Genomic DNA, 16,798 nt, shown 5'->3' with positions numbered 1-16,798 from the left:
CGTGATTGCGCATGCATTTTTATTACGCGCATTCTTTTATCGTAGACATTGTGTAATCTATACTATGACTTGACTTACGACTAATAAAAGTCATCTGTGACATTTCCCCCACAGACTGTCCAACGGGTTTGCTATGTACTTGACAACCCGTCTCGACGATGCTGAAGTGTCACTCACGCGCGCGGAGTCCAAACTTACACCGGATGACAAAGGCTACGTGGATTTGGAGTCTGCGAAGAAACAGTTGGATACCAGCAAGGTATGTCACCTGTCCTAAATATTTTTTTATCATCCTTATTTATTGTTTGACAAAAGAGTACAGGAACAGATTGTGTTTTTTGAGTCTCAAGACTTTTACTTCCGCTCACATGTTCTGGCGGGAAAAATTCGTGCCACAATTTTTAACGTGAATTGATTTGGGTTTCGATATCTGTACTTCCGGTTACATTTTGTGGCGGGAAAAATTCGCGCCAAAAACAGAATTCCAGATCAGGAAGACTTGATACAAGTCTAAATACATCTCAGTGGTATCAAAAACTATCTTTAAACTGAGAAGTAACGATGGCGTCCCCTTCCCTCCCCGATGTACCACCCTTTAAAGTGTATTTTACCTAGTAAATTATTATTATCCTAATAACAGGCGTCATTGGGTGAAATTACGGCAGTCACGAAAGAAGTAGACGACATTGTTGAAGAAGCTAATGCTTTAGTTGATGATGGATACTTCAAGAAACACGAACAGGAACACTTTAGAACAAGAATCGAGAAGATTGCGTCCAGAAACAAAGAATTGGGTGAACAGGCGAATAAAGAATATAAGAGGTTAGTAAGGACTGAAACGTGCTAACCTGTTCAGAGGTTGTTGCTGATGCTGCTGTTGCTGCTGCTGTTGCTGCTGCTGTTGCTGCTGCTGTTGCTGCTGCTGTTGCTGCTGCTGTTGCTGTTGCTGTTGTTGCTGCTGCTGCTGCTGTTGCTGTTTTAGTCATCATTGTTGCTGCTGCTACGGCTGTTGCTGTTGTTGTTGCTGTTGTTGTTGTTGCTGCTGCTGTCGTTGTTGTTGCTGCTGCTGTCGTTGTTGTTGCTGCTGCTGTCGTTGTTGTTGCTGCTGCTGTCGTTGTTGTTGCTGTTGCTGTTGTTGCTGTCGTTGTTGTTGCTGTTGTTGCTGTTGCTGTTGTTGTTGTTGTCATTATTGTTTATACTGCGGCTGTCGTTGTTGCTGTAGTTGTTGTTGCTGCTGCTGTTGTTGTTGCTGCTCTTGTTGCTGTTGTTGCTGCTGTTGTTGCTGCTGCATTCGTTGTTGCTGTAGTTGTTGTTGCTGTTGCGGCTGCTGTTATTATTGCTGAAGCGTAATGTTGCTAATAGTATAATCATGTTGTGGTGATATTACTCCACTTCTTAACGCTTTTTTTCGTTTTTACTCCAGACAATTCGACACGTACATTGTTCTTCTGAGACAACATCTTGGTAAAATGGACATATGGTTAAACAAAGCCGAAGCTCGAAGAAAAGCTACAGGTGAAATCCAATCAGGCTACGACAGGGTTAAGAAACAACTAGAAGAACATCAAGTACGTGATTTCAGCATAAATTTTTATAAATCAAACATGGAATACATAATTGCACATTAAACAATTTCCCGCCATTTTTGAGCCACGCGCGCGCGCGCTCCAATATTCTTTTTTAATATGCTATCTTAATATAAAGTGGAAACGTTTTATTTTTTGTATAGATTTTTGTGTGAATAATTATAAAAACTATAACTACCGTTTGAAATATTCTTCCTCAAACTTTGTAGCGGTGAAATAGAGAAGATTTAAATTAAAATTTGATCACAATTTACAGAAATTCCAAGACGAGATTAGAGAACATTCGATGGTAACCCTCATCCTAGAACTTGATATCACCGACCCTGCTGTCAACGAGAGCGTACAGACACAAATCAAAATACTAAGCGAACGATGGGCTTCGTTATGGCGATGGTCAGAAGAAAGAAGAACTCTTATGTTGAAGTTAATGAATAACTGGCAGAAGTTCCGAGATGAGCAGCTTGTGTTGTTGAACTGGTTGTCATCGAAGGAAAAAGTGTTGAAGGAAATGGGAGTCACGGATCTGTCAAACGAGGAAGAAGTCACACAACAGCTGGAAGTGCTCAAGGTATCGTGTTTTCTCGTATTTCTACTATTCTAGTTTTCGTTTGTTTGATTGTTTGTTAATATGCGTGTTTTCTTCTAGTTCGTTCGTTCGTTCGTTCGTTCGTTCGTTCGTTCGTTCGTTCGTTCGTTCGTTCGTTCGTTCGTTTGTTTGTTTCTTATTCATTTGCACATTGTCGTACAGAAAATGGAGAAACAGTTAGACGAACAAGGACTGCGATTACAGAACCTACACAAGGCGGGTGACGAACTGCTGAAGGATGTAGATGAACATGACCAGGCCAGTAAGGACATCAAGGATCAGCTAAACGAGTTTGATGAATGTTGGAATAGCATCGCTAAACAAGTCATAGACCGAGTACAATCGGTGAGAATATTTTCTAATTAATGTCTATGTGAATAGCTAAAGATTTGTCTACACGTCTAACTTGTCTGTCGTCAGACTGTCGATTCGTTGCATCTGTTTGTCTGTTAATATTCATTTTTTTCCTTTTTCTTTCAGCTCGAAACTTCCCAAAACAAATTAAGAGAGTTTCGTCTCGAGATGGTTGTAGTGAATGAATGGATGGAAGAGACAGAGCAGATAATCAGTGGCTTCCACATCGATATGGACCCCGAAGAAGCCACAAGATTACAGGGAAAACTAGACGTAAGTAATCGTGATGCGCATGCGTCAAAAAATTAAACCGCTGAGCTGTTAGTTGTTTTCTAAAAGATTAAGTAATGATAACGTAAGTAATGTTGATCCGCATGCGCTAATTTTCAAAACCGCTGACACTAACCCTTTGAATATTTACAGTGCATGCGTTAGAGACTTAAACCGCTGACCGAGCTTTTGTTTTCTCGTAGATAAAATGTGATGAAAGGTCCAAATATCAAACAAGAGTGGACCGAATCAACAGACACGGCAAAGATCTTCAGGGTACCGTAGACCAGCCGTCATACGAAGTGATTAACGATGAACTAGAACCATTCAACAAACGATGGACCAAAGTATCTGAACAAATAGAAAACCTCAGCGACAAAGGCTACCCAACACCAGAAAACGAGTGTTGCTTTATTAGAATCCTTAGACGAAAACTAGGAATATGTCATTGATGACGTCATTATATAACGTCACTATTACCATGGTGATCAAAGCACTCGCATAGCGTAACTAAGTCTGTGACATTTTCTGGCAAGTTTTGATAAGAATATGTTGAAAAAGAAATGATAAAATTCAAAAGTTGAACTTACGTAAAAATGGAAATTATATAAAGTAACACCCTTATCTTGCGTGACATCTCGTGGGTAACACTTCTTTTAAAGCGAGACACAAATTGTGTAATTATTCACGCACTGTGTTAACTAATTAGCTTAAACGAAAATTGCGTACGCTATTGCTTAAAATACGCCAGTTTCTCACATCAAATTGGACACAAATTAATATCATAAAAAAAACGCACAAACATCATAGTAAGCTGCATTATATTTATTAGTTATTAAACATACTACTGTCTTGTTCATGTATTTTCAAGAACTACGTCGAGAGCGCTCTCTAAAGAATCAATATTTGTTAATAAAATTTGCATTCAAAACGAACCTTGAAAACCTTTGAGTTTTGTATTCCTCTCGGTTTTTCGTTTTTGTTTTCTTAAATGATCCGTTCTTTTTCGGCGGGAAATCGCTTTGACCATTAACCGAACGTCAGGCAGTTTTCCCGCTCTTTTTGGTGGGAATTTCTTGATCATACAAGGTACACGCACATGTGGTCGGTAAGTGTCAGGTGAAGCTGGTCGGTCATGAGATATGTGAAGACTGTATTGGTCGTTACAACAGGTGGTCGGTAAGTGACAGGTTAAGGTGGTCGGTCATGAGATATGTGAAGACTGTATTGGTCGTTATAACAGGTGGTCGGTAAGTGACAGGTTAAGGTGGTCGGTCATGAGAGATGTGAAGTCATTCAAGAACCAGCAGTGGTTGTTATACCAGCAGTGGCCGGTTGTACGAAGGGTAGATAGCACAATCCAATGGAAAAATCCAGTGGATAACTCGATGCTGTTATCCAATAAATTTATCCACTGGATAAAATATATCCGTCGGATAGCGCTATCCACCCTTCGTACAACCGGGCCCTGGTCTTTAAGTGATGGGTGAGCATTTCGATCTAGAGAAGTCGATTTCTATATAGCCTGAAGGTATGCAGCATTTAGCCAATAGCCTGTTCAAATGTCGTAATTTTTCTGCATTCATACACACTCGTATCCAAGAAAATAATGACATTTCGAACAAAATTAGTCAGCAAACTTCTTTATAACATTTTCACTAGATTTGTTTTCCTTCAATAATTTTTATCTTATTTTATAGTTTCTCTTACAATATTCCTCAGAAATCATTATCGCAGATATTTCCAAAACAAATTCCATCGAGACGTTTAAGTCACCCGAGCAATATGATAAACGATTTTTCGATATTATATCATTTGCGCAAAGATCTACAATTAATTTTTACAGCCTTAATCAAAATAATTGATTCTCACTCGAGCATTTATCAAAGGAATATCTTGCTTTTTGTTCTTCAATAACAACATAAATTCTTATGCAAATTCCTTCATTTTAGCACAGATTTCAAGTTAAGTTTACAACAGAATTAGGTCAAGCAGAACGCACGCTGTTATTTAATCGATCTACTGCAGTTTGATTTAAGGAAAAAGCTGGTAAATTGGCGAGAAAAGTGTCTGTCGCAGTACAAGAACGATGAGTATCGAAAAGGACTCTAAAAAGAGGTATGGTTAAGATCACTAGTTTGCTTGCTTGCAATGAAAACCAAAGTTTAAACCAAATTTTAATTCCAAATCCAGAGTTCCTCGAAATGTGTTATATTATTGTGCTTTTCCATCGCCAAAAAAATAAACTTTTGTTCGATGCCACCTCCTGTCTGTACATGTAGTTGCATATTCTTTCATCGTATCCATTCTTTGCTTGCAAAATCGTAAACTATATACATAAAAAACATGTAATGTTAGGTAAACATCTCGTTAGCTAAATTATAATATAAATTTGCAGGTTCCTTCTACACATAAAAGGCTTTTGTAATAATAATTCTAACTTTTTAAAACATTGGCTGCCACTTTCCACCAGTATTGCAGTTTCGTCATTGTTGCAGCGATCTTCCACATGGAAGCGAAAACAATTTTAGTAAAAAGGTTTTTAGTAAAGCATCATATTTTTCAATATTGAACCTAAAAGCTAAAACGACAGTTTTGAGGAACAAATGACTTATAATAAGAAAACAATTGCAAATATCCTTATTGAATCTTAACTCTAAAAGAAAGTAAACAAGCATCTATCAGCAAATTACCAGATTTCAATGTTTGTACAGCATTGTTCTTTCCAGGAGACAACGTTAAACATACGTGTCAACTTCAGTAAACTTACATCCTCAAATTATTTATCATGACTGAAGATGCTCTAGCACTTTCTTTTTTAAGTATTTTTGTATTGTTTTCTGTTTTGAATTTATTATTTTTGGCATTAAATATCATGCGAGTCAAGGTTGAACGAGTTGGACATTAAAAACACTGGAGCTTTTTGTTTTGCCTTTTGTATTCCAAATTCAACGAGTTTCATTCTAAGCATAGCTATGCAGCTTAATAAATGTGTGTTTGGCGTTTGTATTCAAAGAACCAATGTTCGGATTCCTATTACGACGTTTTCAAGCAACCCTAGCTAGGTAACTGCTTGGATTGATAATATTTATTTATTTATTTATTTATCACTGCTTAATAGAATAATAGTGCTTTAAAATTTACCTATAAGTTCCCAATGTCTGCTTCATCAAGTTTCTATATAAATATCAATTTATTCAGCTATCAAAAAATATTAAATTTTTGCGTTTAATGAATGATTGCATCGCTTGGTTCTTAACCTACAAGCTGCAATTGAAGGTTTTGGTTTTGGATTGATATAGATTCAATTCTAGTTGCGATACCATTGCTCAAGAACAGTCTTTTTTCCTATTCGCAGCCTGTTATTCATAGCAAGATATGCATTCTAATCTAGTTTTGATGTTCATTGATTATAATTATTATAAAGCACAGTCTTTCTTTCCTATTTACAGTTATAATTCAATTCTCTATACTTTTCACGATAATCATCTTCGTCGTCGATGACATATTCTTTCGCTTACACTCATGCATGTGGTTTAACACATTGTATTATATGCCTGTGTTTGATAGTATTTAGTACTACGCTACAATCTGCTGTTATACCATTTCTAGGCAAAAGGAGATTACGAAAGAATGGAAGACAATATCTTCTCACTATTCCAAAAATCTAAAGTCCCTTGAAGATTTGGTAACCAAGCTAGGCGTCTATCAAACTCTACAGGTAGGTAACCCTATAGGAATAGACCATTTGTATCATAGAGGCATTTATGATTCACCATTTAAAATATAGCCAATCAGAATACAGGAAAGACGTTTTATGATTAGGGATATTCCACTGTTCCTTCCCATCATGCATTGCGGCCTAGGAGTGGAATAACACTAGTTATACAATGCTTTCTCATTATACACCATGGAATTGCATATTTTTCTTGATCTTTTCTTGTCAAACAGTTAGGAGGTGAAGATGATAGCATGGCTGGAGTGCAGAACGATGACATTGTTATCTGGAAACAGCATGTTACCCGTGGACAGCAACAGTTATACAAGTAATAATTAATAATCTGTCATTATTATATCAAATAGATGCTGAATATTTATCATTTAATACCATCGTCATCATCACATCAACATCCTATAATAATTAGCATTATCATCACCATCATCTTGATTACCATATTCATCGTTTATTATCGCCACTACCACGTCCATCATATCATCATCGTCATCAACAACATGCAGTCATCATTCATTATCATCACCATCATCAACATAACAGTCAATTCCTTTTCAACATGGCGGAAAGCTTTGTTAGCAAACTATCTGAAAAACAGACCGAAAACAAAAGTTAAAACCTGTAAAACGAAAAAAGACAAATGACGACAAACAGCCCCATGATTCAGTGCGCGTTTTACTCGTTACCAGTTTTCCGCGCAGCCTCGACCTCGGAAAGGCCAATTACGATCAGGATTAAGTTTTTCATTTTCTCCTCCAGTTCACTGAAGAAGCTTCGTGATTTGATAACCAAGCGCAAGAAAATGGAAAGTGCCTCTTCCAGACCCATCAAAGTCTCCATTAGACGTCAGTCTAAACGATCGTTGAATCTGGAAGATCTACAGAAGCATCTGGAAGGCTATGGGGTGAGTAAAGCCTTCATCATTTTATTTTCGTCTCTTGTACGGACATGCACAGTATTTTTCATCATTAAAGCATTTGCATTGATCATTTATCACCACCACCACCATCCTTTTTTATCATTAAAATACTCATCATCATCAACATTATCGTCATTATCATCATCATGTATCATCACCATCATCTTCATCAACATCATCATCATGTGTATCATCACCATCATCATCATGTATCATCACCATCATCATCATGTATCATCACTATCATCAACACCATCATCATTTATCATCATGTATCATCACCATCATCTTAATCAACATCACCATCATCAACATCATGTATTATAATCACCATCATTTATCATCATCCTCATCATCACCACCATCTCATCGTCTTTATTGCCATCATCATTACTACCACATTATCGACTTCATCTTCATCGCCATCTTCACGTCATTATCATCATCATCAACATCATCATCATCATCACCATCATCTAGCAGATTTAAAACTTTTCTTCTTCTTTGAGATTGTTTCCTCTACTCTTAGTCGTTGACAGATGATTTATCCACGTATGTGGCAGTGACAGAGCAACTTATCACACTTGGTAACAAACGAGTAGTTGGTGGTGAACTGAACGAAGAAAACGCTACAAAACTACGAGATGAACTTGTAGCACTTAATTCACGCTGGAACAAGCTGAATGGAAAAGTACTTCGCTATATTGACAGGTAAAGAGAAGCACAAAGTTAATGGTAATGATGATAATAATATAATGATAATATATATGGGATTTATCAACGGCTTGATAGAGATATAGAAATTCAATATTTTGGCATGTCAGATTAACAAACGAAAATCCCAATATTCTACGTGGTTATATCGACTTATTTAGATCTATAGATTTGGCGGGAACTTTCGTGCATTGCCTAAACGCGCCCTTACTGGCTCACTAAGTATTCATATGTTCTTCAGGTGCGAACAATTCATTGATGAAATAGTCACCGAGCACAGGAATTTATCATTGTGGATCGTGAAGGCCGACAATATGGTACAGTGGCTGACGGAGTGCGAGAAGCTGGTTCAACGAGAAAAGAAATTGGGTATTGATGAAGAGACTCTGGAGGAACAGTTACAGGATGTAGAGGTACACTGAATATGAACTTGCATCTCTTGAGACGTCAATAAAACGTCCTTGTTTACGAAGGTAGCACTTAATAGTCAGTGGCTCACAAACCTGTGGCCCTGTTCCATGGTCAAATTGGAAGTAAACCCTTGAATCATAGGAAAGAAACAACAAGCAACTTTGCCTGACTTTGCTCACGTGTTGTCAAAACGTAAACATGGATGGTGTGCGCTAATGCTCCGCCCGTCATTACTTTGGTCATCATGGGTTCAATCAGTATGATTCGTAGACACGCAACTACAATCGACACTAGAGAAAACCTTTGCGCATGCGTGCATTTCAGCACGTTTTCTAAGAATTTCTAAGAATTGAGTGAGAAAATAAATGTTTGTTTTCTCAGAGTATACTAAAAAATTCCAAGATACTGTATTAACAAACACAATATGATAGATTTAGCCTCAAGTTTCAAGCATGGACACTTAGTTTTGGTATTTTGTGAAGTCCAATTTATCAGGCATGTTTGATAGTCAAATTTGCATATTTTTACGGATTTAGAGCCTGCGCAGACGTTTTTCACTTGTGTCCCTACAGTCGTTACTTCGTGTCATTAACACAATTATAGTCTTACGGAAGCACGAAAACCTCAGAGAGGAAGGGGAGGGAATATGGACAAGAGAAAGATGCTAAAAGATAAAAGAGAAAGTAATTAATGAAACCATATCCTAAAATCATCTTGGATGCGAGGTTAACACAGAAATACGAGAGAGAACCATTTGTATTTCCATGTTAGCCTTTCTAAGGGTCATAAATATAACTTTAAATCTTAATTCCAGGAGTTTCTAAAAGAAGGTAGTGAGTACCAGCCCTCAGCGCTAGATGTTCTGTTCACTGGTGAAAAGTTTGTGCAGGCGAACCGTTTGGATAAACACGACATTGAACACGTCGACAAGACGGTGGCTGCCCTGAGAAAACGATGGAATGCGATGGAAGTTCACTTGGAAACAAGACAAAGCAGGTACAACAGCGCACTTCGCCTATTAACGCATGCCCAAAAAAGTTCACCAATCTATGTATTAGACATCATAAATCTACGCATGCGCAAAAAGACTATCTACGCATGCGTAATAAACGAACTCAATAAAAATCTTCAATATTTCATTTGTCAGGATAGTCGAAAGACTGGATGTTATCAAGAAGGGCAAAACTGCTGACAAGTTAAGACCGTGGAGAGAAAAAGCAAATTCTTTGGCGAATTCTTTCAGCGAATCGAAAGAAGTTCTAGACTCTGTTGACGATAAGCTGAAAGATGGTGATAAATACGAGATACTAAAGCAGTGTACGTCAGACATAAAGGTATTGAGAAATACGTCTAGGGATAGATGTAATGAGCATGCGCCATCAAGGTACATTAATGTATATATTTTTGGTAAATTAAACCACTTTAGAAAATCGAGCATCGCCTTCTCAACGAGAGTAGTGAGGCATTAACCGAGGTATCTTCTACTGGATCTGCTTGGATGTCTCAAAGGCAACTCTCTCGAGATGACGACGAAGAAGTGGAAGAAACTGTGGATGTGTTGCATAGAAAAATGTCGGACCTAGAGGAAACAGTTAGGAAGAATAAGGAGAGGTAATGATTACAAATAGAGAAATGGATGGATGAATGGGAGGCTGGATGGATAGATGGAAGGAATGAGTAGGTGGGTGGGTTGGTGGTTGGAAGGAGAAATGAATAGATGAATGGGAGCTGGATGGATAGATGTATGGATAGATGAATAGAAGAGAATGCAATAGTCTAACGCTAATGATATTTCTTGTCCAGAGTGTGTCGCACAACAGCGAACATCATGAACCAACAAATCAGCGAATGTGAACAGAGCATCAACGATCTTGATAACGCTTCTCTCGACAACTTTGCAGCAATCGGTACAGACGTTAAAGCCGTGCAAAAACAAATAGAAGATCTTGAGGTTCGTGTGTTACAAAGTATCATAGTCATATGTTGCTTGAACACAGAGAGGGAGGGAGGGAGGGAGGGAGGGAGGGAGGGAGGTGGAAAGTGGCTGTATTGATCTGAGTGCAGGATAAGAACCGGAAACCTAAGTTGGATGAATTGATGGAAGAATAAAGGTAAGGGAGGATACGAAGGATGGAATGATGGATGGAAGGATAGAAGTAGGGAAGGAATGGATGGATGGATTGTATAGGATGAAAGGATTTTAATTAATAGATAAATGGAAGGATGGATGAATGGAAGAAACGAATGGATGAATGGATAGATAAATAGATGAACAGATGAACAGATATACATTGGACATATTAGGACATGGAAGGAGTAGAGGAAAAGATTACTGGAAGGAGATGGAAGGATGGGTATTAATGAACGAAGAGAAAGAATGATCAACAGAGAAACAAAAGAGCTCAGGAAAGAGAGGGAGGAGATCTGGTGGGTAGAAATATGAATATTAATTTTCATTCATAATTTATAATCATGTGTGTTTCTGTAATATTCCACAGAAATTCGAGGATCGTATCGAGGTAAATGAAGCCGAGTTCAACCAGGTAACACAGAGATTTGAAGACGCATTATCCGAAAATATGCTCGATGAGCCGAACAGACACAAATTAAGCCATCGGCTGCAAGAACTGGAATGGAGATACAAAGAACTGTGGAGAGAGAATGATAACAACAAAGAAAGGTAAAACATATTTTATATTCAAATTAAATTCCCAAAGTTATCATTTTCACATCTTTTGAAAAAATATGAATTATTTATGAAACTTCAAAAATGGGTGTTTTTAGGCCAAAAAGCATGGACTATAGCCCATGGTTTTGATCGATTTTGGGTCATTTTCACACCTTTTCAAAAAACATGAATCATTTATGAAACTTCAAAAATGGATGTTTTTAGGCCAAAAAGCATGGACTATAGCCCATGGTTTTGATCGATTTTGGGTCATTTTCACACCTTTTGAAAAAATATGAATTATTAATGAAACTTCAAAAATGGGTGTTTTTAGCCAAAAAGCATGTGAAAAATGGGTGTTTTTGGCCAAAAAGCATGGACTATAGCCCATGGTTTTGATGGATTTTGGGTCATTTTCACACCTTTTGAAAAAATATGAATTATTAATGAAACTTGAAAAATGGGTGTTTTTGGGCAAAAAGCATGGACTATAGCCCATGGTTTTGATCGATTTTGGGTCATTTTCACACCTTTTCAAAAAATATGAATTATTAATGAAACTTGAAAAATGGGTGTTTTTAGCCGAAAAGCATGGACTATAGCCCATGGTTTTGGTCGATTTTGGGTCATTTTCACACCTTTTGAAAAAATATGAATTATTAATGAAACTTGAAAAATGGGTGTTTTTGGCCAAAAAGCATAGACTATAGCCCATGGTTTTGATCGATTTTGGGTCATTTTCACACGAGCCCTTTTCATAAGACATGAATTATTAATGAAACTTCAAAAATGGGTGTTTTTAGACAAAAAGCATGGACTATAGCCCATGGTTTTGATCGATTTTGGGTCATTTTCACACCTTTTGAAAAAATATGAATTATTAATGAAACTTCAAAAATGGGTGTTTTTGCCAAAAAGCATGAACTATAGCCCATGGTTTTGATCGATTTTGGGTCATTTTCACACCTTTTGAAAAAATATCAATTATTAATGGAACTTCAAAAATGGGTGTTATTGGCCAAAAAGCATGGACTATAGCCCATGGTTTTGACCTATTTTGGGTCATTTTCACACTTTTTGAAAAAATATCAATTATTAATGAAACTTCAAAAATGAGTGTTTTTGGCCAAAAAGCATGGACTATAGCCCATGGATTTTACCGATTTTGGGTCATTTTCACACCTTTTGAAAAAATATCAATTATTAATGGAACTTCAAAAATGGGTGTTCTCAGCCAAAAAGCATGGACTATAGCCCATGGTTTTGATCGATTTTGGGTCATTTTCACACCTTTTCAAAAAATATGAATTATTAATGAACTTGCAAAATGGGTGTTTTTAGCAAAAAAGCATGGACTATAGCCCATGGTTTTGACCGATTTTGGGTCATTTTCCTACCTTTTGAAAAAATATGAATTATTAATGAAACTTGAAAAATGGGTGTTTTTAGCCAAAAAGCATGGACTATAGCCCATGATTTTGATCGATTTTGGGTCATTTTCACACCTTTTGAAAAAATATGAATTATTTATGAAAGTTGAAAAATGGGTGTTTTTGGCCAAAAAGAATGGACTATAGCCCATGGTTTTGACCGATTTTGGGTCATTTTCACACCTTTTGAAAAAATATGAATTATTAATGAAAAATTGAAAATAGGTTATCTTTGGCCACTACTGTCCATGCTTTTCATCAGAGTTATAATTTCACCAGGTTTTAAGAACTTTTGAAAATTTGAAGAAAATTTTCAAATTGATCCATCTTTTAGATTATTGGAATCCTATAAGTACTGATGATCATCTTTGTTTTTGTCAGGATCCTGAAAGCTCTTTTATCATATAGCAGTGACGTGATGGCTGTAGCCCATAACTGGTTGAGTGATGCTGAAGAACGCGTGGAAATGATCGAGAAAATAGACACTAAGGAGAAGATAGCTGCAGAAAAAGGATACAATGAACATAAGGTAACTTGACACTTGCACAAACAGCTCGCATGACCTGCAAGTGATGTAAATTAAACAAGGCAGTTATGTGTAAAAGAACACCCTAGTATTGTTGGGACGTATGTTATGTTATAGCCTGGCCTCAATGTTGGTTGACAATAACAAATCATTCCTCATTAGTTCTGCTTGTTATAGCTAAACCAACATTATTATAATTATTATAACTATTATTATAATAATAATTATATCTTATTAATAAATTAATAATATATTAGAAATATTCAATTTCATTTTAAATGCCATTTTTTCTATATTGAGTTTTCCCTAATTATATCAATTCCCATGCATCCCTCCCCTGGAGAAATGGGACGTATGTTATGTTATAGCCTGGCCTCAATGTTGGTTGACAATAACAAATCATTCCTCATTAGTTCTGCTTGTTATAGCTAAACCAACATTATTATAATTATTATAACTATTATTATAATAATTATTATATCTCATTAATAAATTAATAATATATTAGAAATATTCAATTTCATTTTAAATGCCATTTTTTTCTATATTGAGTTTTCCCTAATTATATCAATTCCCATGCATCCCTCCCCTGGAGAAATTTGTCTATAAAGTTGGTTAACCTATTTTTCAGCGCATAGATGAAGAATTAGTGGTGAATGAGCCCAAAGTGAGGTCTGCCATTGCACTTGGTAGAGCAATAGTAAGCGACAAACTGATAAAGGAAGAGGATTTAAAGGACGTGCAGAAAGAAATGGATGAAATGGAGGATAGATTAGAGGCCCTGAAGACAAAGAACAAACGCCACCATATCAAGTAAGATTACATCTTAACAACTTGTTGGTGCAGTGTCTGTCTTATGCCATGCCATAGAAAATATTGCCAATCAGAATGCAGGAAAACAGTTGTATATCTACGATATCCCATACTAAAACATTAGTGCATGATGCGACAATTATACAACGGCTATTCTGCTTTCTGATCTGCTAGATTGCCTATGATGATGGTAAACAGGTGATACACCATGTCATATACCACTTCCCACTAATTGTATTCTCTGGCAGTCTCCTGAAAGCTGGTGTGTGTAAAACAAAATACATTTGCAAAATGGAATATTCTATGGTATACCAAACAAAGCCAATGTCAAACTAATTAATACGTTATCAGTGTGTGTATGTGTGTGGGAGGGGGAGGGGGAGGGGGAGGGAGGTCTGCACAGAAATTTAATTCAGTAGGTATGAAGACATGGATACTTTTCAAATATTCTACCCTTAAGCAGCTACAATATAGTGGAGCAATTGAGCCAATTGTGAGAGGGCAGAATTTTCGTTGAAGAGGAATTATCTGTTAGATGTAAAATCAATATTGATTTCGTTCCTTGATCCTCATTGCCCAGTAGTTCTATATTATGATTGTAAAGAGTTTAAAGATTTCCCGTTTTACAAGAAAATAATCCTTTCGCTCCTACCTCTTGCAGATTCCACTCTGCAATGACAGAAAATATATTGCGACAAGAAGAATCAATCGAGATATCAGAAGTGAGTGAAGTACATGCTGAGTTACCTGAGAATATCGACTTGAAGCCAACTGATGAAGGATTTAGCGATGGGGAAAGTGCTGCTGACTCACAGGATGTAAGTACTGTGGGCTCATTTAACCACTCAGAGTATAGAGCAGTTTTCGTATGACTGTGAAAAGCTCATTGCCGTAAGCGGGACGTGCCGTGACCGTGATACTTTCTAGAATTTTAATTGGCTGATTTTTTTCACGCGCAATATGATTGGCTAATAGTGCCGTGATCTTGGCGTGACCGTGTCCGCGCCGTGTTCCGGGTATTTGATTGGATGGAGAGTAAATTCTCGTGCAATGTGATTGGTCTGGCGTATCCTTGCTGTGTCACGACCGTGTTCGTGCCGTGAACTTTCAGTCATACGAAAACTGCACTATGACATACATAGAATCGTACGCACACAAAAGAGAAGGTGCAGGAGAGAAGCTGTGGAAAAATAAGTGCAATCGAAGAAAACAAGGTTACAATATCCCACAGTGATCACTAACGTTTCTCATTTTGCAGAAAACTAAAAGCTACCTTGACCCAAAGTCTGTCAAGTTCCACGCAGAAAGTAAAGACATGAATCAATGGATTGACGAGTCAAATAGAATGGTCAATGAGTTCTATAAAGAAATGCACGCTAAAGATGCATGGAAAAAGCAAGAAAAGATCGAGGTTAGTGCATTGCATAGACCACGTGTCATTCTCTTGAGAATATTTTTTGTTTGAGTTTTATCTTCTCATTTTGAGTTTTTTCTTCTCATGCGCAATTGTTAAACAAAGAAATTATACAGAAGGGAATGACACGTGTTTTGAAAGGGGAACACGCACAAGTTAGACGTAATGTTTTCCCATTTCAGACCACGTGTCATTCTCTTGAGAATATTTTTTGTTTGAATTTTATCCATATTCATGTGTCTTCTCATGTGCAATTGTTGAAGAAAGAAATTTTACTCAAGGGAATGGCAAGTGTTTCGAAAGGGGAACACGCCCAAGTTAGAGGTATATTAATATGAGCGAACTTGTTTAGCAAAGCGTATACGTTACAGAATATAACGGAGCAGATTTTGTATGACCGTGTAAAAGTACGTACGTACCGTGACCGTGACGGCAAAGACAAAGCATCCTGATTGGATGAATAGTGATGTCACGCAATTTACTGGTACGACGGATGGTAAATTGCTTCACCGTGGTAACGTAACGATGCATTGAACCATTATTTTTCACTAAGACAGGCTTTAAAAAAGAAAGAAAGAAAGAAAGAAAGGAAAGAAAAAAAACGGAGAAAATTCGAGAGAGAAAAATTAGAGAAAACTGGACAAAGTAAAATGGATATTAATGACGTCAAATTCTTTAACAGAAACTATGCGGACAGAAAGAAAAAAGACAGACGAAGGTCAATTTTCTCAACAAGCTGGGAAAAGAAATAATGAACGAGTCAAGAGATAAAGAAGTATCAAAAGAGATTGAAGAAGAACTGGCTACCTTGAATAACAGGTGGTCTGACTGCCTGAGCATGTTGGAAACAGCAAAAGAAGTAGATGTGCCAAAGAAGAAGAAAGATAGTGCGTGTTGCTTGTGGGTGATCATAAGAAGAAAATTAAGAACATTGTGTGCTTACAATTAAGAACAATTATTTTTTTACAGGATTTTTTGAAAAATTCTGTCGGAAATTTTCTATAAAAATAGGTCCTTTGCAGCAAGAGGTCACGTGCTTAGATACCACTTAGCAACGCCAAACTGGAGAGCAAGCCAATAAGCCAATAAGAGGGCTTAACCCAAATTTTCACTAAATACCTTGTCTGCTCTTGAAGGGCTTCCAAGCACTGTGATTGGATAGCGTACATTTTCTCGCGTGTTGATAGGCTCACAGCGGACAAGAAAACCACTCGAGTGCTTGACAACCCAGTTAAATCTCCTCCATGCTTTGTACTCGCGATAATCTAAATTAAAGTGTTAGGGTATAACACGAATATATATGAAAAGATGGATTTAAAAATATAATATTTAAGATAACTGTATTCTGGGTTTCTCTCGCACCAGGTATAATAA

General features: G+C 37.0%; 2 protein-coding genes across 2 annotated transcripts in view; both read left to right on the top strand.

Annotated features, from left to right (window-relative positions):
- LOC116304392 (uncharacterized) overlaps positions 1–3,731 on the top strand; it is a 70,437-nt gene extending 66,706 nt beyond the window's left edge. The window contains exons 116-122 of the mRNA XM_089038061.1: positions 115–259; positions 641–822; positions 1,424–1,568; positions 1,843–2,154; positions 2,335–2,517; positions 2,653–2,799; positions 3,000–3,731. Coding sequence (XP_088894187.1) covers positions 115–259; positions 641–822; positions 1,424–1,568; positions 1,843–2,154; positions 2,335–2,517; positions 2,653–2,799; positions 3,000–3,248 — 1,363 coding nt within the window. The 3' untranslated portion in view covers positions 3,249–3,731. The remainder of the gene's footprint in view (positions 1–114; positions 260–640; positions 823–1,423; positions 1,569–1,842; positions 2,155–2,334; positions 2,518–2,652; positions 2,800–2,999) is intronic.
- Positions 3,732–3,854: 123 nt separating this feature from the next.
- Positions 3,855–16,762, top strand: LOC116304393 (uncharacterized). Its single transcript, XM_031714122.2, has 17 exons — positions 3,855–4,327; positions 4,825–4,914; positions 6,409–6,517; positions 6,748–6,842; positions 7,289–7,433; positions 7,978–8,159; positions 8,404–8,575; positions 9,388–9,569; positions 9,721–9,907; positions 10,000–10,184; positions 10,377–10,524; positions 11,072–11,253; positions 13,053–13,200; positions 13,829–14,010; positions 14,672–14,828; positions 15,269–15,421; positions 16,107–16,762. Exons 2-17 carry the CDS (start codon positions 4,886–4,888, stop codon positions 16,371–16,373), a joined length of 2,523 nt encoding a protein of 840 aa, XP_031569982.1. The 5' UTR covers positions 3,855–4,327; positions 4,825–4,885; the 3' UTR covers positions 16,374–16,762.
- Positions 16,763–16,798: the final 36 nt, after the last annotated feature.

Source organism: Actinia tenebrosa, unplaced genomic scaffold, assembly GCF_029948245.1.
Source record: "Actinia tenebrosa isolate PJP-AT-01 unplaced genomic scaffold, QUT_ActTen_1.0 PGA_scaffold5__44_contigs__length_20552954, whole genome shotgun sequence".
Classification (NCBI taxonomy): domain Eukaryota; kingdom Metazoa; phylum Cnidaria; class Anthozoa; order Actiniaria; family Actiniidae; genus Actinia; species Actinia tenebrosa.
This window is presented reverse-complemented; position numbering and strand designations above follow the sequence as displayed.

Excerpts from the sequence above, each read along its gene's own strand:
- LOC116304393 (XM_031714122.2), top strand. The coding sequence starts at position 4,886 with ATGAGTATCGAAAAGGACTCTAAAAAGAG. Across the intron at positions 6,843-7,288 it reads GGACAGCAACAGTTATACAA|TTCACTGAAGAAGCTTCGTG; the intron begins GTAATAATTAAT and ends TTTCTCCTCCAG. Across the intron at positions 11,254-13,052 it reads AATGATAACAACAAAGAAAG|GATCCTGAAAGCTCTTTTAT; the intron begins GTAAAACATATT and ends TGTTTTTGTCAG.